Source organism: Bombina bombina, chromosome 1 (assembly GCF_027579735.1).
Source record: "Bombina bombina isolate aBomBom1 chromosome 1, aBomBom1.pri, whole genome shotgun sequence".
Lineage (NCBI taxonomy): Eukaryota > Metazoa > Chordata > Amphibia > Anura > Bombinatoridae > Bombina > Bombina bombina.
Genome location: NC_069499.1, coordinates 987,535,973 through 987,561,426, shown reverse-complemented (window position 1 = coordinate 987,561,426; position 25,454 = coordinate 987,535,973). Strand labels below are relative to the sequence as shown.

Here is a 25,454-nt window from a genome sequence, read left to right as displayed (position 1 = left end):
TTATAGTGCCTACCTCAGTTTGAAAAGATCCACCACATTATTATTATTATTTTATATATATATATATATATATATATATATATATATATATATATATATATATATATATATATATATATATATATTATTTTATTACACATATCCATAATGGTCAAGCCACATATTTTTTTTATATAATATATATATATATATATATATATATATATATATATATATATATATATATATATAAAGCAGCAAAGAGGAAGTCACTCACAGGGTCTTGCAAAAAGATAAAGTATTTATTTTGACGTTTCGGGTGTTACCCCTTTCTCAAAAAACAGCACAGTGTGAAACAGTATACTCACCCCCCTTAAATACCCCTGCACAGCAAACAATCAGTGTGGTAAACACCCTGGCACCCGGAAGTAAAACCACGTCACATGGCACAAGGTCAAGCCCCATTGGCATAGCAACCAGAAGCTCAGTAGTGTAAACTAAGTGAAAGTTAAAAACATAGTGAAAGTTAAAAACACAAGCAAAACAGATTGTTAGGAGCAATATACAAATACAAACATGAGTTTAAACAAAAATGTTAACAACCAAACAAGCAGTAGTATATTATCATGCAGATAGCGTTAATCACCAGGGTGACCGTAATCCCACAGCATAAATACACGTAGCCATATACAGCCTCAACCATATCATATCATAAAGTACAGGTAATGAACTACTGGACAATTTGCAGAGCCCAGGCATAGAACTACCAATAGCGGTCTTCTTAAGTCCCCCCTGTCATTCCATGCAGGTAGAAGTAGCGAGGCATAGAGGCAAAACACACAAGCCTGGTCGAACCTGCAGTGATAGTTGTTATCACACACTCCATGTCACGGCACATAACCAATGCAGATACCCAAGGGAAGGTATCAGACAACTTAGCAAAGCAAAACATAGGACAACTTAAACAAAGTACACTTCAAAGAACAAAGTACACTTCAAAAAACATAACTTAAGAAAATACCCAAGAGAACGTAAACACATAGTTAGATGCAGTCCCTTATATGGTGTACCTTACTTGATTATATAATGTCTGATAGAACCAAAGACAGGAACAGTCTTGAAAATAGAGAGGTGGTTCATTAGAGAGTCTTGTCCCTATAAACAGCAGTGCCAGTCAAGGTGGACATTGAGCCCCCGGGGGGGTCATTGTCCCAAGATTGAAAATCCATCTTGACTCTCTTTGTAAGAGAATTTTAGCCCTGTCACCCCCCCCCTGCTTAGTGGGGGGATGTGGTTGATAATGATGTATTTAAGGTCGGTTACCTTGTGTCCTGCTTCCACAAAATGCTGTGCCACCGGCTGATCTGAAGTGCCTTTATCCAATGCTACATGAATCGTGGACCGGTGGTTGGCCTTTCTGGTCCTTAAGTCATCCACCATTTTTCCTTCATAAAACATCCCGCACACAATGCAGGAGGTATACAATGAATGTTGTGGTACAGGCTACGCTGTGTCTGATATTAAACTTTCTGCTGGAATACGGATTGATGAAGAAGCTACCTGTAGAGAGACCTCCACAGGTGGTGCAACCTAGGCACCTAAAACAACCTTTCTTAGTTTTAAGCCAGGTGTCATTGCTGTAACAGTTCCTGGGGTCCGTTTTTATTAGCTGATCCCTCAGTGAGGTAGCTCTGCGGTACCCAATTCTGGGTGGGGGCATGCATTTGAAAGGTAAGTCTTTATCAGATGATGAGTACCCAGTTTTGCTTGAGGGTATCAGCAATCCCTTCTTTATTCTTTGTATAGGTGGTGGTAAACATGGTCTATCCTCAGGTGTGGTAGCATTACTACCAGCTAGCAGGTCCTTTTGCGCTGTGTCCGATACTGCCATTATACTGTTTAAGAGATTGTTGTGGTTGTATCCCTTCCGTCTGAATTTAGTCATCATGTCAACCAGTTGTGCTTCTTTCAGCTCCTCAGTGGTATTATTCCTAGCTACCCTCTATGGCAGGAATGTGAAGAAAATTTTATAAAACGCAAACAATACAGACACAATTTAACCATCAAAGAAAGAGAAGCTTTGAGAACATTACAAGAGGACAACAGCATAGTTCTAAGGGAGGCGGACAAAGGTGGTGCTGTAGTCCTGCAAGACTACACCGATTACAAGAAAGAGGTAATGCGACAATTAGAGGACAAGGACACCTACTGCCCGCTACGAGGTGATCCTAGCAAACAATTCAAGACAATATTGGATGAGATGATACAACTGTTACTCAAAAACAATTATATTGATACCAACACCAGTGAGTACATGATGGTAAAATTCCCTAGAATACCGGTTCTCTACATGCTACCTAAAGTACACAAAAGCTTGGACGCTCCCCCCGGGAGACCTATTGTGTCAGCTGTCGGCTCTCTTCTACAACCAATAGCAACCTATATTGATTATATTCTACAACCTATTGTCCGCAACGTACCCTCTTTGCTCTTGGATTCAGCATCCATGCTCAAATTAATACTGGACTTACCTCCTCTCACTGAAAATACACTGCTGGTCACACTGGATGTGACCAGTCTCTACACGGTCATCCCTCACCAGGAGTGCATAGTGGCTACAAGACGACAACTTCTCAAATATCCGTATGTTGGCCCCCCCCTGGATGTCATATGTGAAATCCTGAGACTATGTCTAGAACTCAATTATTTCCGCTTCGAAAGATCTTTCTACCTACAAGTGGCTGGAACGGCGATGGGGTCTAACATGGCCCCATCATACGCCAACTTGTTCATGGCAGAGTTTGAGGATCAAGGCACCCAACTGTTCAAAGACAACAGAGTGCCAATATTCAAGAGGTACATTGATGACCTGTTTCTGCTGTGGACAGACACAGAGGATCAACTACTAGCCTGGTTCGAGGAACTCAACAAGGTACATCCGACAGTCAAGTTCAAGCTTACATATGACAAACAAGCAATAGACTTCCTTGACATAAGAATTTTCAAGCATGGTGATAAGTTAAACACTACCCTCTTCAGTAAACCAACGAACAAGAATTCCGTCCTTCATGCAACCAGTTTCCATCCACCCAGCCTTAATAAGGCACTCCCACTATCCCAATTCAAGAGGGTAGCTAGGAATAATACCACTGAGGAGCTGAAAGAAGCACAACTGGTTGACATGATGACTAAATTCAGATGGAGGGGATACAACCACAACAATCTCTTAAACAGTATAATGGCAGTATCGGACACAGCACAAAAGGACCTGCTAGCTGGTACTAATGCTACCACACCTGAGGATAGACTCACGTTTACCACCACCTATACAAAGAATAAAGAAGGGATTGCTGATACCCTCAAGCAAAACTGGGGACTCTTATCATCTGATAAAGACTTACCTTTCAAATGCATGCCCCCACCCAGAATTGGGTACCGCAGAGCTACCTCACTGAGGGATCAGCTAATAAAAACTGACCCCAGGAACTGTTACAGCAATGACACCTGGCTTAAAACTAAGAAAGGTTGTTTTAGGTGCCTGGGTTGCACCACCTGTGGAGGTCTCTCTACAGGTAGCTTCTTCATCCATCCGTATTCCACCAGAAAGTTTAAGATCAGACACAGGGTAACCTGTACCACAACATTCATTGTATACCTCCTGCATTGTGTGTGCGAGATGTTTTATCTAGGAAAAACAGTGGATGACTTAAGGACCAGAAAGGTCAACCACCGGTCCGCGATTCGTGTAGCATTCGATAAAGGCACTTCAGATCAGCCGGTGGCACGGCATTTTGTGGAAGCAGGACACAAGGTAACCGACCTTAAATACATCATTATCGACCACATCCCCCCATTAAGCAGGGGGGTGACAGGGCTAAAATTCTCTTACAAAGAGAGTCAAGATGGATTTTCAATCTTGGGACAATGACCCCCCCGGGGGCTCAATGTCCACCTTGACTGGCACTGCTGTTTATAGGGACAAGACTCTCTAATGAACCACCTCTCTATTTTCAAGACTGTTCCTGTCTTTGGTTCTATCGGACATTATCTAATCAAGTAAGGTACACCATATAAGGGACTGCCTCTAACTATGTGTTTACGTTCTCTTGGGTATTTTCTTAAGTTATGTTTTTTGAAGTGTACTTTGTTCTTTGAAGTGTACTTTGTTTAAGTTGTCCTATGTTTTGCTTTGCTAAGTTGTCTGATACCTTCCCTTGGGTATCTGCATTGGTTATGTGCCGTGACATGGAGTGTGTGATAACGACTATCACTGCAGGTTCGACCAGGCTTGTGTGTTTTGCCTCTATGCCTCGCTACTTCTACCTGCATGGAATGACAGGGGGGACTTAAGAAGACCGCTATTGGTAGTTCTATGCCTGGGCTCTGCAAATTGTCCAGTAGTTCATTACCTGTACTTTATGATATGATATGGTTGAGGCTGTATATGGCTACGTGTATTTATGCTGTGGGATTACGGTCACCCTGGTGATTAACGATATCTGCATGATAATATACTACTGCTTGTTTGGTTGTTAACATTTTTGTTTAAACCCATGTTTGTATTTGTATATTGCTCCTAACAATCTGTTTTGCTTGTGTTTTTAACTTTCACTATGTTTTTAACTTTCACTTGGTTTACACTACTGAGCTTCTGGTTGCTATGCCAACGGGGCTTGACCTTGTGTCATGTGACGTGGTTTTACTTCCGGGTGCCAGGGTGTTTACCACACTGTTTGCTGTGCAGGGGTATTTAAGGGGGGTGAGTATACTGTTTCACACTGTGCTGTTTTTTGAGAAAGGGGTAACACCCGAAACGTCAAAATAAATACTTTATCTTTTTGCAAGACCCTGTGAGTAACTTCCTCTTTGCTGCTTTATCTATACTCTTGAAGTGAACCCGGGGCAAGGAGAGCTCAACGGAGCTATTTGAAGCTGGAGTGCTACTACACCTTCTACATATATATATATATATATATATATATATATATATATATATACACACACACACACACAATAGTTTCATGCTTATTCAAACTAGGGAAACTGAAGAAATCAGCATGTAAGGAAACATAGTGTACACTAGTAGAAAATTTATGGCTAGTTATTTTGTCCCATTAAGGTATTATCCCGGCAGCCATAAGATGCACTTTGGTATGGCATGGAAGATATATCTATTAACAGACTAGGGGGTAGATGTACTAAAAGGTTGTCAGAGTGTCAGGTATTTTTTTTTCCCTCTCATTACAAACAATTCATCCAAAACAATTAGTTATTTGTTTATGCAATCTAGAATCTACCTAATCAAACGTAACATTTTTTTTTCCGTCTGTGTCTAAAAATGTAAACTTTTTTTATGCGTAGTAACATAATCATATGGCCGTTATGGAGGCTTGCAAGACAAAGCGAGCATAGCAGTGACTACTAACTAGTGCATTATAGCAGGCAGGTATTATAGATTTAGCATTGCAGACAGTTTAAGTTTATACATTTAATTTACTCAGGACAACATTGCTTTATAACCTAATAGACTATTAGGGTATAAAGCAATATTGTCCTGAGTAAATTAAATGGTTTATGTAAAATATATACGCAGCAGAACCAGGGCTCTTCCTACTTGATGATTAACAATATAACACAGTACACCATATAATCCTCTAGTCTTACCCCAAAGTAACCCCAGAATCAGCTCTCTATCTGTCTCTTCTTCGACGGTGGATGGACCGGTCTTTCTGTGCTGCCTGCTCTCCTTCCCCCGTGCTTCTGCACACAGACCTGCTGGCTGGCTCCTCCCTCTTCCTCTCCAGAGTCTCCAGTCATGTTCCTTATGCTGTTAAGGAACGTGACTGCTGGAAGTTTACTGGTCTGGAGAGTGGAGGAGGAGGAGAGGAGCAAAAGTGCTGCGCCACAGTCAGCCGCCCTCAGTCATCTCATCTCTGACAGTTAATCGTAAAAATAAAAGCAGTCAACGGCCCATACTGAGTAAAAAAGATACAAGTTGAACTTGACATATACAATAACACAACCCACAATTTAAACAAAAAAAAAAATCACACACTCCAGCATTATGCAAGTGGCGGGGGGTGCAAGCCATAAGTTATTAGGGGGCAAATTCCCCCCATTGCCCCAATGTAGTGACACCACTGTCTATTACTTTCATCAGATGGTGAGAGTCCTCAAGACATAACATGTGGGAAATTACCCTCCTGACCCTTAGGAGGAGGTTAAATACACCCAACATAGAGTTTGGAATCCCTCATACTACCCTCAGTCCTAAGTCAATTATTTTGCCTCCTTGATGGAGTCAGTTAAATGCTGAAGTTCTGATCTACTCATTGTTGAGAGGGGTTCTCTAACTGCATTTGTGACCCATTTTCTCTTCATAGTGCCTTGTTGGACAGGGGGTAGACAAGAAGGTGTCAGCCATGCATTGAAAGGTCTTTTCGGCCTCCCAGGTGAAATGGGGATTTATCCACCAATCCCCTTGTCTACAGTGTGCTGCTTCTTGTGGAATCCACAACCCTCCCCAGGTGAAATGCAGATTCATCTGTGAATCCCTTGGGTTGTAGGATGTCATTACTTATTAAAGATCCTTAGCACTGTGCTTTCACTGTCTACTGTCTAGGATATAGGCATCTACTGGAAGCTGCAGCTGAGGTAAGCACAGTTCATGAAGGTACTGACAGGTAAGTACTTTGCATCTTCATAGTCGCCAGCTATTTGTATGAACATGTACACATGATTCACATAGTCTGGGGACATAAATTTATGCATCATATGAGGGGAGAGAGCAAAAGAGAGGGGGGGAGAGAGAGAGAGAGCAAAAAAAGAGGGGGGAGAGAGAGAGCAAAAGAGAGGGGGGAGAGAGAGAGCAAAAGAGGGGGGAGAGAGAGAGCATTAGAGAGGAGGGAGAGAGAGAGAGAGAGCAAAAGAGAGGGGGAGAGAGAGAGCAAAAGAGAGGGGGAAGAGAGAGCAAAAGAGAGGGGGAGAGAGAGCGCAAAAGAGAGGGGAGAGAGAGAGCGCAGAAGAGAGGGGGAAGAGAGAGCGCAAAAGAGAGGAGGGGGAGAGAGAGCAAAAGAGAGGGAGGGAGAGAGAGCAAAAGAGAGGGGGAGAGAGCAAAAGAGAGGGGGGAGAGAGCGCAATAGAGAAGATGGAGAGAGAGAGCAAAAGAGAGGGGGAGAGAGAGCGCGCAAAAGAGAGGGGGAGAGAGAGCACAAAAAAAGAGGAGAGAGAGAGAGCGCAAAAGAGAGGGGGGGGAGAAAGAGAGAGCGCAAAAGACAGAGGGAGAGAAAGAGAGAGCACAAAAGACAGGGGGAGAGAAAGAGAGAGCAAAAGAAAGGGGGGAGAGAAAGCAAAAGAGAGGGGAGAGAGCAAAAGATGTGCAGCGGACATGATACGCTACATCGTATCGATGTGTAGCGGACATGATACGCTACGTCGTATCATGTCCGCTCGCACATTAGTAAATTGACCCCTAAGAGAGTGTGACCGATGTCTTGGGGTCACACTTGACTCAGATCTTTCCTTCACTCCTCACATTCAGTCCTTGGCTAAAGCCTGCCGCTTCCACCTTAAAAACATCGCTAAAATTAGACATTTCCTTACACAAGATACAACCAAGATTTTAATCCACTCTCTCATCCTTTCCCGCCTCGACTACTGCAACTCCGTCCTCTCTGGTCTACCTAGCTGCCGCATAGCTCCTTTACAATCCCTTATGAATGCCTCTGCCAGGCTCATCTTCCTTACTCGTCGCTCTTCATCTGCTGCACCTCTCTGCCAATCCCTTCACTGGATTCCTCTTTCCTCTAGGATTAAACATAAAATCCTCACCCTGACATATAAAGCTCTCAACTGCACTGCTCCCCCCTACATCTCAGAACTTGTGTCTAGATACTCTCCCTCCCGTCCCCTTCGATCAGTTCAGGATCTCCTCCTCTCCTCCTCTCTTGTTACTTCCTCACATTCCCGTTTACAGGACTTCTCCAGACTGGTCCCCATCTTGTGGAATTCCCTGCCTCGCTCCATAAGACTCTCCCCTAGTTTTAACAGCTTCAAGCACTCCCTAAAAACTCTACTGTTCAGGGATGCATACAACCAACACTAACCTTTCCTAACTCCACTGCTTTCCCCATGAACCCCTTAGAATGTAAGTCTATGGGCCCAGCTGTTTACAGATCGCTTCATAAGAGCCGACTACAACAGTGAAACTCTCGGCAGGGCCCTCTACCCACTTGACCCCTACAAAAGCTACCCTGTACATCGACTATGTTTACAGCGCTGCGGAATCTGTTGGCTCTCTACAAATACCTGATAATAATAATAATAATAAGAGAGCACAAAAGACAGGGGGAGAGAAAGAGAGAGCAAAAGAGAGGGGGGAGAGAAAGCAAAAGAGAGGGGAGAGAGCAAAAGATGTGCAGCGGACATGATACGCTACATCGTATCGATGTGCAGCGGACATGATATGCTACATCGTATCATGTCCGCTCGCACATTAGTAAATTGACCCCTAAGACTCTTTCAAGTATTAAAAGTTCTTATTAATACAGTTTTCAAATGAAAATATTGCTAAGGTTTAGTGAATGTACTAGTATAATATTTACGGCTAGATTACAATAGCTTGTGCGCTAACCCGACATGAATTATGATTTTACATTGTTATGTTCTTCACATAGAAGAACATTTTCTATTTATTTTTAAATAGATAAATCTATAAATATTTGGTTATTATATTGTAAAATATATATCCATACTTATATATCTATATGTGAGTATATTTATATTATGTGCTATTTATCGATGTGTGGCAGACATGATATGCTACAACGTATCATGTTGTCCACACTTTAATACATTTACCCCCAAGTGTAAGCTTCGATCAGCAGGATGTTTTGTTTCTTTCTGAAATCTGAGAATCAGAAAGCATCCTCCTCTGCCCAGAGTTCTGTTCACTTCAAATCTTCCTAGAAGTCCAGCCTTTCCGGAACAAAAAGCAAAAGTAGTCTAACTCAACCTCCAAGTCTGAATGAAGGTGCTACTCCCATTCCAGATCAGTCTTTGGTAGAGGGCAGATAAAGGGGCATATTTATCAAGCTCTGTATGGAGCTTGATGCCCCGTTTTTTTTTTTTTTTTTAAAGACCACTGCTCCATAACCTGTCCGCCTGCTCTGAGGCGGTGGACAGAAATCAACCCGATAGAATACGATCGGGTTGATTGACAACCCCTGCTAGCGGGCGATAGGCCCCTAATCTGCAGGGGGCGGCATTGCACCAGCAGTTCACCAAAACTGCTGGTTCAATGATAAATGCCGACAGCGTATGCTGACGTCATTTATCGATATGCAGCAGACATGCAATATCGGATCATGTCCGCTCGCACCATCATAAATAGGCCCCTGAGTCTCTTTTGGGAGAGCTCTGTTCATATATAATTTTTCAGGGATGTTGAATAAGCTTGCAGAAGAGTCTTCCTGTCTCGAGATTCTTTAAAGGCCCAAGCTTTTTTGTCTTGTGTAAGATATCTGGAAACTTTGGGAGTTTATGCTCCAGTTCCCGCTTTAGAGTTATTCCAGGGGTTTTATTCCAATCTCTTTATAGTACCAAAAAGAGGGTACTTTTCAGCCTTTCTTGGATCTCAAAATCTTGAACAAATTCCTGAAAGTGCCTACTTCCATAGGCTTAAAATATACTTATTTACATATCCCCATTCACAGTGATCATGTCAAGTTTCTGAGATTTTCATTTAGCTGTGTCTCACAATGAAGCAGATTTTTAACTGATTCAGAGTCACATTTGGAAAATCAGACTAATGTTACTACAGGCCTGTGTGCTTCTTCATCTCAATCCCTTCCCCTTGGTTGCTTAGTGCATGGAAATTGTGGTTATCATGGTGGCTGCCTCAGATACAGTTCCAATTTGCCAGATTTCATCTTCTGTCCCTCCAACTGCAGATCACAAGTCAAGACAGTCTCTTACATTGTGGCAGACTCATTAATCCCTTGTTCAGGGTACTTCTTTTTCCTGCCAGTGTGGGAAGTGATTTCCACAAACACCAGCCTGCTAGATTAGGGTAAAGTCTGGGAGTCCCAAAGAGCGTAGATAGTATGGTCTCCTCAGGAGGTGAGGTTACCAATAAACATTCTTCTACTTCAAGCAATCTTTAGGACTCTTCAGAATAAGCCCGACTTCAGGCAGGATCTTTTCTTCATTTCCAGTCAGATAATGTCACAGCAGTGGCTTACATCAATCATCAAGGTGCAACTTGTACTTCCCTGGTGATGTAGAAAGTGTCCCACATTATCAGTTGGGCAGAATGTTTTCATCGCAAGATCTCAGCTATCCAAATCCCAGGTGTGAAAATTTGGGAGCCAGACTTTCATAGTCAAAAGTTTTTTTCACCCAGGGGAGTGGTCTCAGAATCAGGAGGTTTTCTACCACATAGGGAGATGTTGGGGTCTGCCAGAAATAGATCTCATGGCCTCTCGTCTAAATCACAAATTGCCCCATTATTGTGCCAGGTCTTGTGGCCCTCTATCAAATCTAATAGATGCCCAAGTGAATCCCTGTTTGTTTAATCTGATATTACATCGTTCCTCTGTGTTGCTGCCCAGCGTGACAGTGAAAACCAAACAGGAATAGATTTGCAGATCTAATTAAAATGTCCTTGTGCCTGCCTTGGGGCAGAAAGGATCTTCTTTCTGAAGGGCCTTTCTTTCAGCAGGATCTTAAAACTTTGAATTTGATGGCCTGGCAATTGACCGCTTAGTGCTGACTCAGAAAGGTTTTTGTGATAAAGTTGTGATAAAGATTTTATCCTAGTGTTCTCAACTGTTTGTCGTCGTCGCCCCCCCCCCCCCCCCGCCCTAATTTAATGGTGATCTTGTGGATTTCACTGCTTGGGTATAGATTCCCACGTGTGATGTCTTGTGGACTCTCACTATCTGATGAAAGAAAACAAAATATATGCTTACCTGATAAATTAATTTCTTTCATGAGGGTGGCAATCCACAATTCCCGTCCTTTATTTCTGTTTAGTTAGCATCAGTACTTTTGTTGTCCCACTTTATCTTTCCTGATTTTCTGTTTCCTCCAACTGCTTGGCTATATTTATGACTGTATTCAAGGTAGTGGTAAAGAGCTAGTATTTTGGGTTGCGTTTGTCTCCTCCTAGTTATCAGGAGGGTAATTTCCCACACATAATGTCTTGTGGACTCTCGCCATCATGTAAGAAATTAACATTGTCTGTAAAATTTCTCAAGAGCTGTTATTGTTACTTCTAGACCAAATTGCACATGCCTTTTTTTACAGGAAACAATGAGGTCCATCTTTTGGATGGTAATAATAATTAATGCATCTTTATTTTCTTTTGCAGTTTAGTAGCAGCAGCTAAACTGTTGTTGCTATTACTCCAAAAATAAACAATGCTCCATTTATTAATTTCAAAAGATGAATTGTTGAGTTTGCTCCGGCTGGAACCTGCAACTGATCAGCTTTTGCAGAAGAATGATTAACCACATGAGCAATCTAAACTTCTTATAATGCTGTATTAATACTTAAAGGGACATTATACAGTAAAATGTTCTTTGCTTTAAGGCTAGATTACTAGTTGTGCACTATTTAGCACTCGCTCGTTAACTTCACAAGACATAGGCTTTCTGTCCCGTCGGTTTGCGCTCTTATTATGAGTTGAAAGTAAAAAGTAAATGACTTGCGCAAAAAGTGGAACGTAGAATATTTTGCCCTCATTAACGTATTCAACGATAGACTACAATGGAAAGTGCAAACTGCAAAAAAAAAAAAACCCTTGTGCTAGCATTTATTGGCTAAACATGAATATTTCACATTCCAATATTCTTCCTTCACATAGCAGAATATGTTCTATTTATTCTTAAATAACTATCGGCTAGATTACGAGTTTGTGGTATGAGTGAAAAAGCAGCGTTAAGGCTCTTTTTCACTACCGCTGCTATTACGAGTCTTGCTTTACGAGTCTTGGTTTAGCTGCACCGCACACTTTTTTTGGCTGTAACGCAATGTAACAATCCAGGTTTCCAAAAGTCCTTTTTCAATGGGACTTCCTTTGCGCCGGTATTACGAGTTTGCCCGTCCGGCCAAAAAGTGAGCGGTACAGCCTATAACCACAAGATTTGTACCGTCACCTGAAAGTCAGAAGTTATGGGTTTTATGCTACAACGCCGTAACATAAAACTCATAACTAAAGTGCTAAAAAGTACACTAACACCCATAAACTACCTATTAACCCCTAAACCAAGGCCCTCCCGCATCGCAAACACTAAAATAAAATTATTAACCTCTAATCTGCCGCTCCGCACATCGCCGCCACTATAATAAACATATTAACCCATAAACCGCCATACTCCAGCATCTCAAACACTAGTTAAATATTATTAACCCCTAATCTGCTGTCCCTAACATCGCCGCAACCTACATTACTATTATTAACCCCTAATCTGCTGCCCCCAAAATCACTGACACTATACTAAAGTTATTAACCCCTAAACCTAACCGTAAGTCTAACCCTAACACCCCCTAACTTTAATGTAATTAAATAAATCTAAATAAAACCTACTATTAATAACTAAATAATTCCTATTTAAAACTAAATACTTACCTGTAAAATAAACCATAAGCTAGCTACAATATAACTAATAGTTACATTGTATCTATCTTAGGTTTTATTTTTATTTCAGAGCTAAGTTTCTATTTATTTTAACTAAGTAGAATAGTTATAATATATATATATATATATATATATATATATATAGATAGATAGATAGATAGATAGATAGATAGATAGATATAGATAGATATAAATATATATGTTTGTATATATGTCTGTAAATACATATATACACATATAAATACATACATATATACATATATATATATATTGTGATCTGGGATCTTGGAAACACACAGTCCTCAAAGCTGGAAACACCACACAAGGTTGTAGCTTTATAAAATACAGTCTGTTTATTATCAGGTCTGGCAAAAAAACAGGCAAAATAAACATAAACAAAACAAAAGAGGCTTGCTCCACTGAGCACTTACTAACAAGTACAACTGTCTGCACTAAGTAGCTTTTCACAAAAGTAATATTGCACAGACCTTTCAAACTTTGTCCTTTAGAGATAATTCCTCTCATTCTCTCAGGAGAGTGTTTGCAGTTTCCCTTTACTGCTGGCAAATCTACCTCTCAACCCCTGACTGGGGATTTTATTAGCACCTGCTGTTAATTACCACATGCAGGTGAGTAGCTGGCTGAGTCAGACAGAATTCCTGGACTGGACTTTTTGACATAATGTGCTACTTGCAAACTGCGGGGTGGAGCACTGGCCCACCCTACTCTCCAAATACTCCACCCCAGGGACCCAGAAATAAATCACATATTTTCTCTATGTGGCAAACAAACATAACAATTCTCCCTGGGGTTGTCAGACCATACCCCGCACTGCAGCACTTTTGAGGGAATATAGACACCTTCCATTACTATGCCTTGGGTTCTGTCACACATCCTCCACGCCAGCTCAGACCTAGTGGGGTGAGCGACCATGGCCAAAAGCGTATGCATACGTGAAAGGCCATCAGCATTACCCTGTTTACTTCCTGCCCTGTGTTCAACCTAGAAGAGATAGGGTTGCAAACTAAGGAACCAGCGTGTAACTCTACTATTATTATCCTTATTTTGACTCATCCATTTGAGAGGTGCATGATCAGTAACTAGTCTAAATTTTCTGCCCAACAAATAATATTTGAGAGTTTCAACAGCCCATTTAATTGCTAGACACTCCTTTTCAACAATTGAATAGTTCTTTTCTCTAGGTTGAAGTTTCCGGCTCAGGTATAGTATTGGGTGCTCTTCACTTTGAGTTTCCTGGGAAAGCACTGCTCCAAGCCCAACATCAGAGGCATCCATCTGTAAAACAAACTCCTTTGAAAAATCAGGGGTGACTAACACTGGTTGTCTACAGATGGCTTCCTTGAGATTTTGAAATGCCTGTTCAGCTTCAGAGGACCATTTTACTATTACTGGAGCTATTGCTTTAGTGAGGTCAGTTAAAGTACCCGCTATAGTAGCAAAGTTGGAGATAAACCTTCTGTAGTAGCCAACAAGCCCAAGAAATGTTCTGACCTGTTTCTTCATCATAGATCATGGCCAATTCCTTATGGCTTCAACTTTAGCAAGTTGTGGCTTTACTATTCCTCTTCCAATGGAATAGCCAAGATACTTGGCCTCCTCCAAGCCAATGGTACATTTACTAGGATTTGCTGTCAGACCGGCATTTCTTATGGAATTAAGGACAGCTTGCACTTTTGGCAAGTGAGACTCCCAATCTTCACTATGTATGACCACGTCATCAAGTAAGCTGCAGCATAATGAGCATCTGGCCTTAAGATCCGGTCCATCATTCTTTGAAATGTTGCTGGAGCACCATGTAGGCCAAAAGGTAACACCTTGTATTGGAAGAGCCCATCTGGAGTAGAGAAGGCAGTGTTTTCCTTTGCCCGTCCTGTAAGCGGCACTTGCCAATAACCCTTGGTCATATCCAATGTGGTAAGGTACCTGGCTCTCCCGAGTCTCTCCACAAGTTCATCAACCCTTGGCATGGGGTATGCATCAAACTTGGATATTGCATTCAGCTTCCGGTAATCATTACAAAACCTGATTGTGCCATCAGGCTTTGGTACAAGCACAATTGGGCTACTCCAGTCACTTTGGGATTCTTCAATTACCCCAAGGTCCAGCATTTTCTTTACTTCCAATTTGATTGCTTCCCTCTACGGCTTCAGGTATTCTATATGGCTTTAGATTTATCCTTTTTCCCGGTTCAGTGACAATGTCATGCTCTATTATCGTAGTTCTTCCTGGGACTGAGGAGAAAACATTTTTATTTAATCTGATGAAGTCTTTTACCTCCCTCTTCTGGTGGATAGTCAGGGTTTCTGAGATATTGACTACGGGTTCATTCTCCTCCACAAGTGTTTCTCTTTCTTTCCACGGTTTAAGTAAATTCACATGGTAAATCTGTACCTCCTTTCGCCTCCCAGGCTGTCTTACTTTGTAATTTACTTCCCCCACTCTGTCAATGACTTCATATGGCCCATGCCATGTTGCCAAAAATTTGTTCTATACAGTGGGAACCAGGACTAGTACTCTGTCTCCTGGACTAAACACACGAACCCTGGCATATTGGGCATTTTCCATGTGTTCTCTAACTATGGGCATAATGGCTGTCATCCGATCCTGCATCTGAGTTATATGTTCAATCACACTTCTGTGAGGGGTTGACTCCTGTTCCCAAGTCTCCTTAGCTATGTCTAGCAACCCTATGGGGTGTCTTCCATACAAAAGTTCAAAGGGCAAAAACCCAGTAGAAGCTTGAGGGACCTCTCGGATGGAAAACATTAAATAAGGCAAAAGGAAATCCCAATTTTTCCCATCTTTATCAATTACTTTTTTGAGCATAGCCTTTAGTGTTTTATTAAATCGTTCTACCAGACCATCAGTTTGTGGGTGATATACGGATGTTTTCAGATGCTTTATATGAAGAAGATTACACAACTCCTTTGTAATTCTCGACATAAATGGAGTGCCTTGGTCTGTTAATATTTCTTTGGGAATCCCAACACGGCTGAACATTAACATTAACTCCTTAGCAATTGCTTTTGCTGAAGTAGTACGCATGGGTATTGCCTCAGGGTAACGTGTAGCATAGTCTACTATTACCAATATATACTGGTGCCCCCTTGCAGACTTTACAAGAGGACCCACAAAATCCATACCAATGCATTCAAATGGGACCTCAATTATGGGTAAGGGCACCAAGGGGCTACGGTATGCTGTAAGAGGGGCAGTTAATTGGCATTCAGGACAAGAAGAACAATAGTTTGTGATAGATGCCATTACACCTGGCCAATAAAACCTCCTAAGAATTCTCTCTCTGGTTTTTTCAATCCCCAAGTGCCCCCCAAGTATGTGGCTATGTGCCAGATTTAATACAGTGTGTCAATATGCCTGGGGTACTAACAGCTGTTTGACAGACTCCTTTTTCCCAACTCTGTACAATAAATCATTTTCCACTTCAAAGTATGGATAGGTGAGCGCTTTATCAGTATTAATGGGGGTGCCATTTCTTATGGAAATATAGTTTCTAGCCACAGCTAAAGTTGGATCCTCCCATTGTGCAGCCCTAAAGTTACTTGGGCTAACCTCTAGGTCAGTTATTTCTACATCAGGTTCAGATATATTAGATTGACCTGTATTATTCTGTTCAGTATTACCTCCAACTAGGGTTTCCATAGGGGTTGAGTGTTTCCCTCTAGCAGGAGTTATTTTGTCTAAGTCATCCCCCAATAAATCAGAAAAGGGAAAGTCACAAACAGCGCCCTCTACTGAATCCGGTGAATTTTCCTCAGCAGCATCCCATAGATTAAAAAAATGGGGAAAATCTCTGCCTATTATCATTTCATGGACTAATTTATCCACTAAACCAACTCTATGATTTATAGGGCTATTTTGAGTTTCAATAAGTACTTTAGCAGTTGGATACTTGTGTATGTCCCCATGGACACAAGCAATATCTAGGTTCTGGTAATTATCAATAGGAGTATTTCTCAACAGACCCCTGTCTATGAGCGTAACCATGCTACCAGAGTCCAGCAAAGCTTTAATTTAATTTCCCTCCACCCTTACAATGCACCAAGGGTGGCCATTTAAACAATCATTTTTGGTAATTGCATATACTGAGCGAGTGTACAATGAATAATTGTCTCTCATATTGCCAACATTACATTCCATAGCAACATCATTCTCAGGGCAGTCCTTTGCAAAAATGTCCATACTCTTTACATTGAAAACATTTAATATTAGCATTAGACAACATCTTTGAGGCTATTGTGGACCCTTCCTGCCTCACAAAACTCTTGTCCCTTGCAGTAACGTCCCTCGGGTTGTAAAAACCCATCTGCTCCTCCCGATACCCCCTTTTCCCCGGAACAGTCTTACCCAATTTACTGGGACTCTGGATTATCGGGATTCTAGGTCTTTCCTGGTTGGGGATTTGTAGAAACTCTCCGGCAGTCAAATAGCGTTCCACCAGGGCAACTAGACCGTCAGCAGTTTTAGGTTCACTCTGGCTGACCCACCACCGCAGGGAAACAGGCAATCCTCGCAGGAACCGGTTCATCACGAGCTGTTCCACAATGTGACTAGCTGAGTTGACCTCTGGCTGTAGCCATTTCCTGGCAAGATGTATCAAGTCAAACATCTGTGACCGCACGGCTTTGTCTTAACTGTAAGTCCAGGAGTGAAATCGCTGGGCCCTTACTGCTGTCATTACGCCCAGCCGGGCCAAGATTTCTGTTTTTAGCTTTTTATAGTCACTGGCCTGCTCAGGTTCCAAATCATAATATGCCTTCTGAGGTTCTCCACTCAGAAATGGCGCAAGGAGACTTGCCCATTCAGACGCAGGCCACCCTTCTCTTTCGGCTGTCCTTTCAAAAGCCATCAGGTAAGCCTCCACATCATCTGTAGCCACCATCTTTTGCAAATAGTTACTCACTCTCAGAGTCTTAGAACTGTGTGGAATTTCTGCAGCACACCTGCCCGGTCTTTCAGATAGGCCTCGAATCTCCTGCTGCATGGTACGTGTGATATTCTGCTGTTCCTCTCTTTGTGTTAATACCAGTTTTTGTAGCACTGCAATATTTTCTTGCTGGCTGGCAGTAGCTTGCTGCTGTGTGGCAGTGGCCTGTTGCTGTGAGGCCGTAGCCTGTAGTAAAGCCTTTACAACTTCCTCCATTTTAAGTGTGGTATTGTTTCCTTAACAGACTATTAGTGTGTTGCCTGCTACCTCCACCATATGTGACCTGGGATCTTGGAAACACACAGTCCTCAAAGCTGGAAACACCACACAAGGTTGTAGCTTTATAAAATACAGTCTGTTTATTATCAGGTCTGGCAAAAAACAAAGCAAAAAGGAGATGCGGAGCACTGAGTAAAATAAAAAGTCTCTTTATTATTGTAGAATTATTAAAAGACGAAAAAATTCAAGGAGTTAGGGTGCTATTCCTTGCAATTGGGTTCAGCTCAAACAGCTGCTGACATGTTTCGGCATTCCGCCGTTATCAAAGCTGCTGGACTGTGTAGGGAAAAGCCCTCTTTTAAAACACAATGGCTGAATCCAATTGGGCAATAGTAAAAAGGGGAAGAATTTCTTATTAACCCCTTATAGCCTGTACTAAAAAAGGGTAAATAATAATACTTCACAAATACAGATAATTGTAATAAACCATGAGCACATTTTTGTACACACTTTAGCAATAGTAACATACAAAAACCTTAAAGGATCAGTGTTACAGGAATATAATCTGCATTTTGCATATAAACCCAAAATCATATATTCACTATTTGCTTATAAATTTGCAATAAACCTTATGATCATTTATGGGATTGTACACATTTATGTCATATGAACAATCCTATGTAAAGAATATTAAACTAGTCTGTACCACTTTAAGGTTAACTCCTGGGAGTAAGTGTCCGGCAAATCTATCCTAGAACAGTTAACTCCCTACATATGTTACTATTCAGCCAACTTGAATGCACTAAAAAGAGTGGTTATTGTGTGTCATAAATGAATTAAAGGGATTTCTGAGTGTCAAAAAAGAAGAAAAAAAAAAAATATATATATAATAGACATCATAAAAATATGAAAATATAAAGGGATAATGATCCTGTACTTATAGAAGGACATGAGACCCCTACTTAGTTTATTGTAAAAGTGAATGAAAGATTTAAAGGGGTAGGAGTCTGTGTATAATTATATTGGTAATACATATATGTACCAGTTAAGGATACGTAATTTACAATCTAACAGATTGATGGATAGTGTGGAGTTGTGTTAAGCATCTAGTTCACTCCCAATGGTTGATCAGATCATACATTGAGTTTAACCCTGTTGGGTGTCTGGTCTTCAATGTAAAGATCCAAAAGATCTCTCGTTTGGATAATAGTTTATCCCTGTCACCTCCTTTGGGTGGTTTTAGGACTTTCTCTATGCATGTCCAACGAAAGGTTTCAGAACTTTTATTGTGTATAGATGTAAAGTGTTGGACCAGGGGGGTGCTTGCTTTTCCCACCCTTATGCTTGAGAGATGTTCCCTAATTCTTGATCTGACTTCCCTGGTTGTGAGTCCAATATATTGTTTGGCACACTCTGTGCATGATGCCAGATAGATCGTGTAGGTAGACCTACAGTTGAGACACATATTAATAGGAAAAGAGTGACCAGTTACAGAGGATCTGAACTGATCACCCATTTCCACTTTTTCACAGGCAACACAATCTCTCTTGTGGCATTTGAACATTCCCTTCTGGGTGAGCCAAGAAGACTCATTCCTTATGGTATCCTTCCCAATTCTGGTTGGAGAGACCATATTCCCTATTGTTTTACTTCTCCGGTAAGTGAAGTGGCAAGACTTGGGGGTTAGATCCGCCAATCCTTCATCAGCTCTGAGCATAACCAGATGTTTCTTGATTATCTCACAAATCTGAGGATACTGCTCTGAATGGTCAGTTACAAAGTAAAGGTCATTCTGCATGTCATTCCCTCTGCTCTGCTTTGTTTTGGGATATAGTAAATCCCTTCTATCAATCTTCCTGACCTCATTCAATGTTGATGTTATGCAATTGTTAGCATAACCCCTTGCCTTGAGCCTATCCGATAGTTTTTTCGCTTCAACCTCAAAGTTGTCTAATTCTGAGCAATTCCGTTTTAAACGGATGAATTGACCCTTGATGATGCCTTTAAATACGCTTTTGGGGTGACAGCTTGTTGCATGTAGCAATGTGTTGCCAGAAATTGGCTTTCTAAATGCTGTGCTACGTATTTTTTCACCAATTACCCCCAAAAGGGTTACATCAAGGTAGTTGATGCTCGTATTGTTGGACTCCGAAGTAAAACTCAGTCCCAGGTCGTTTTTATTGAGGAGATCAAGAAAAGTGGATAACTCATCTGTGCTCCCTTTCCATATGAATAGGAGGTCATCAATGAACCTCCTATAAAAAACCACTTTAGAGCAGAGGGGGTTCCCACCTCCATAGATGTGGTCCTGCTCCCACCAACCCATGTATAGGTTGGCATAGGAAGGGGCAAATTTTGCCCCCATCGCAGTCCCACAAATCTGGAGGTAGAACACCCCCTCAAACTCAAAGTAATTGTGGGATAAGAGAAACTCAGCTATGCGGAGCACATATTCACAAAAATCAGGCTCCTGGCCATGGTACTTGTGAAGGAACCAGGATAGGGCCTCTAGACCCTTAGTGTGTGGGATTGACGAATACAGTGACTTAACGTCAACTGTTAGCCAGATAAAGTCTTTTTCCCATTTGATATTCTCAAGTAGTTTCAGAATATGCATAGTGTCTCTTGTGTAGCTCCATAAATTAGGAACCATATGTTGCAAGACCTGGTCTAGCCACTCCGAAGTATGTTCCAGGAGAGAGCCTATGCCACTGACGATGGGCCTCCCTACCACATTGTCAAGCGACTTGTGGACCTTTGGTAAAAGGTTAAAGGTTGGGACGGTGGGAGTATTTACCGATAGATAAATACTGGTTTCTTCATTCAAGAAACCTGCCTCTATGCCATCATCAATCAAATTATCCAGTTTTTTCTTGAAGGTGGTAGTGGGATCCATGCTTAATACCCGATAGTCATGGGCATTATGCAGTTGTCTGTGTGCCTCATTAATGAAGTCTGTTTTATTCATTACCACCACAGACCCACCTTTGTCCGCTGCTCTAATCACAAGGTCGGGATTGTTGCCCAAGGCAGCCAAAGCCTCCCTCTCCCTAATGGTAAGATTGTGTTTTTTATTTTTATCCGTGTAGTGGAGCCTACTTAAGTCAGCCTCTACCCTATTTTGGAACTTTTCGATAATGGATCCCCTAGCATGTATGGGGTAAAATCGTGAGGGACATTTGAACTTGGGGAATCTATTAGAAGAATGTGTTAGTATATCAGTCTCAGAAGTATTTAATGCTTCTAGTGTTGTCAATCCACAGAGGTCTTGAAATTCCAGACCTTCTGCAGTGTTGGGGTTAATGGTAGCCATAGCTCCCACAGCATCAACTTCCACTGTATCCATGGCAGACCTGGTGGAAAAATATTTCCTCAAGGTAATTTTTCGTATCAGTCTGTTCACATCGATCAAAGTGTTGAACAGATTAAAAGTATTAGTAGGAACAAATCCTAATCCAAGGCTCAGCACCTTGATTTCTGTGGCATTTAAATTGTAAGCAGATAAGTTAATTACTGATATCTCGTCTTTCTCTGGCCCCTCTGGTTTCTCCTGAGCGTGTACCCCCCCTTTTTTGGTGCTTTTGCCCCTTCTCCCCCCCCGTCGCCTTGCGGGGGGGGAAGGGAAAAAACCTGGTGAATTTCCACACTTTCTGAATTGTTAGGTGCTTCTTTCATTTGTACAGTATCAGATGTTTGCGGAATGTATCTAGAAGGTGGTGCAGCATTTTTTAATATGGGTGGTGGTAGTAATACTGTCTTTTCTGGAGGTATAGTGGGCAGGTTAAACACATTGGTATGTTGACCTTGATTTTGTTTATATTGATTAGGTGGGGCACTGGGTACAGTACTGCCATGAGGAAAAGGCTCTGGAATAAATCCTTCATCTTCCCCTGATGTAGAACTCTCTCCCCCTGAGTCAGCCTCACTGTCAGAAAATCTAATTCTTCGTTGCTGTCTACCTCTGCCCCTACCCCTGCGTCTGCCTCTAAAACCTCTACCCCTATTGGGGACCCCATGATTGTGGTTATTCTCTCTATATTTTTGTGCTCTTTCCCTTTTATTCCAAATATACATTGTGTTGTTATTGAAATCTGTCTGATCTCTAATGTATTTTGAGTGTTTTATTTCAAGTAAAAGAGATTTAGCTTCTGCAACAGCTTCTTGTAGCAAGTTATCAAACCTAGCAAAATCAGTGTGATCACATCTCTTATTCAGCTCCTCTTGAACCTGACTAATTTTAATAGTAATTTCTTGAATCTGTTTATTTTTGTATGTAATGAGGAGCCGCATGAGATTCCAGGAGCAATCTGACAGAGTCTCATTCCATGCATTTATAAAGTCTCTGTCCTCTGTATAAAAAGTGGGGTATTTATTGATTCTCAAGCCTCTCGGTATAAGTTTAAGCTTTAAATAGTTTTCCATAGTCCAAACATCCCACTTGTATTTGTTCTCATTATTTATTAAAAGTTCCATTTCTTCAAAAAGGGTATTAAGTCTTTGTTGTGTCCTGTCCATTGTAAAAAAGTTTTCAGCAAGATCAAAATTAGAATCCCTCTCACTAGCATTTCTCAGTGAGTAAAAGTTCATGGTGACAATGTTTCCTGTATTGGTTTCTGTTAACACCCTATTCTCCATTATCCCTAACACAGTGGTTAATATCAGAAATAGTCCCACACTGCACAGTGTTAAAGCCTTCACTAGATAGCCCAAGTACAACAACACAGACAGGGACCGAGGGGCTTGACCGTCTTGAAACACGGACCAAGGAGTCTGACGCGCGCGCGAGTCGGAGGGACATCCAACAGACCCCGCGGCGCAATGAAGGTGAAGGCTTTTATAAAATACAGTCTGTTTATTATCAGGTCTGGCAAAAAAACAAGCAAAATAAACATAAACAAAATAAAAGAGGCTTGCTGCACTGAGCACTTACTAACAAGTACAACTGTCTGCACTGAGTAGCTTTTCACAAAAGTAATATTGCACAGACCTTTCAAACTTTGTCCTTTAGAGATAATTCCTCTCAGTCTCTCAGGAGAGTGTTTGCAGTTTCCCTTTACTGCTGGCAAATCTACCTCTCAACCCCTGACTGGGGATTTTATTAGCACCTGCTGTTAATTACCACATGCAGGTGAGTAGCTAGCTGAGTCAGACAGAATTCCTGGACTGGACTTTTTGACATAATGTGCTACTTGCAAACTGCGGGGTGGAGCACAGGCCCACCCTACTCTCCAAATACTCCACCCCAAGGACCCAGAAATAAATCACATATTTTCTCTATGTGGCAAACAAACATAACAATTCTCCCTGGGGTTGTCAGACCATACCCCGCACTGCAGCACTTTTGAGGGAATATAGACACCTTCCATTACTATGCCTTGGGTTCTGTCACACTATATACACACATATACATATTTAGATGCAAACTTTTTACTTTCAACTTGTAATAAGCGCAATACACAATATGTGCAAAAAAGAATAGTAGCAAAGTTTACACTTGAGGCCCACTGTTGAGGAATTAACAAATATATTTAGAATGTCCTGATAATTTTATGGACAATAAGCACTTTGAGATTTTATTATAAAATGTTTAGTACTGCATAGTAAAACACCTTTACAATATACTTTCAATATTTATTTTGTCCACTTTTTTTGTAATGTAGTTCTGAAAAACCCTCAGAAATTGACATGCACACTGCATTGTTTTTAAGCCTTACCTTGCTACATATGTTTTGCCTTCACCAGGTAAATTCAAAACAATGCAAGCTTTGGTAACATAATTACCATGGCTAGTCTTGTCATCTTCAGAAGCCAGCCCTGATTGGCTCTTCCAAATAAGGCAAACTGTTAGATGGCAATTAAAAATTGTTGCAGATGTTTAGAAATATTAAAAAATGTAAAACCTGGTTGATATGTTATTCTATAGCAAGAGAAGGGAAACGTTATAGTGTAACAATGTGTTCATTGTCTCTTTAAGTTTCAACTTCGGCAGGAGATGTTGATAGCCATCAGAATCTGTACTTTTGAATTTCTCTCTTATATATAATTGTTTTGCTTTTAACATAAAAGGTTCTGGTATACCAATCCCGGTGTATTCGCCTCAGATCAGCTCCACCAGGTGAAGCAATCTTCATTGGCTCGTGTCATCTGTGATAATGGAGACACTATCCTACAGCTCCAGAAGGATGTCTTTCAAATGGCCACTTCCCCCCAGGACATGCAAGACTGCAAGGATATCCCTCATATAGACCTGCGATTTTGGCAGGAGTGCTGCGATGGTGAGATGGAGCCATCAATCGTACGTTCCTTCCTCCTCACTCAAACTGTAACATTTTGCAAATAGACCCTAATATGTCTTCTTGAGAAACTACATTTCAATAAATAACATTTTACAATACAGTACTTCCCATTATACAGAAGTGAGATTTAAGCACTTACTCTACATATTTAATCCTTATCAATGTAAAGGGACATGAAGCTGCAATAAAAGAAAATTATGCATTAGAGCATTTTCTTATTGTACTATTGCTTGCCTTTACTTATGTGTTTAACCCCACAAATAGGTTAAACAAATTGTTTAAACCAGCTCTAGAATAGCAATACACTGCTGATCCTAAGCTGAACAATGCTGGTGATTGGCTGACACCCCTGATTGGCTCAGCGTCCAGCTCAGGACCAGTAGTGTATTGCTGTGCTGTTAAACACGTAAATATAGGCAAGCAATAGTGCAGTAAGAACATGCTCTTAAGCATTACAGTATGTTCTTATTGCATCTTGTTTGTCCATTTACAGCCTTCATTAAGGGATGGAACTTGCATTTTTTCTTTGATACAAATACAAAAGAGCTATTTTTCTTTCATCCAAGTGGCAAGAGTCCACAGCCCACTCCTGGAAATTACTCTTTTTGGCCATTAGGACAAGGCAAGGATTCATTAACCCCAAAAGCTCTATAAAACCCCTCACACTTTATTAGAAACTAGTCTTGTCTTTGCCTCCGCTGGAGGAAGGGGAAGAATGAAGGTGCTCCACGTGTACTTTTGTGATATTAAATGAGGCCCAATTTCAGGGGTAAAGCGGGAATGCAAGGTAATGGATTTCATGCACTATTTTTGCAGGAGGAACTAAAGTTCCCCCTGGACAGAGAACAGAAATGCTTCAGTAAACACTGCTGCTGCTCGTGGAAGGAGCTAAAGCACAGTCTGGTTAGAGGCATAGTGAGATCCTCTAGTAATGGGCAGTAACACTTCATACAATACACTAAATGCAAGCCTGTCAGCTGTCCTGCTGTGTGATCACCCTGCACTGTGTGTAACACATGGGGCTTACATTTCTATGTGGCTTGCTCTGGGGTTATTTAGCTCCCCTCAGAAGAAATAGGACTATTGCACCTTAAGTGGGTGAGACTCTGTGACAGAGGAGGATTCTCAATCCCAAAGGCAACCATTATTATTTATTATCGGTTAGCACCAACAGATTCCGCAGCACTATAAGCATAGGCGGTATACAAGGTAACATTTATAGGGCTCAAATGGGTAAGGGGCCCTGTCAGAGTCGTACTGTTGTCAGCTCTTATGAAGATGATCTGTAAACGATTAGGCTCTTAGGCTTACATGCTAAGGGGGTTCATGGTGGATAGCAATGGAGGAGAGGAAC

The 25,454-nt window shown here is 41.3% G+C and overlaps 1 protein-coding gene across 1 annotated transcript in view; it reads left to right on the top strand.

Moving 5' to 3' along the window:
• LOC128656086 (peroxidasin homolog) overlaps positions 1-25,454 on the top strand; it is a 334,999-nt gene that overhangs the window by 250,117 nt on the left and 59,428 nt on the right. The window contains exon 17 of the mRNA XM_053709815.1: positions 23,871-24,079. Within this exon, the coding sequence (XP_053565790.1) occupies positions 23,871-24,079 (209 nt within the window). The remainder of the gene's footprint in view (positions 1-23,870; positions 24,080-25,454) is intronic.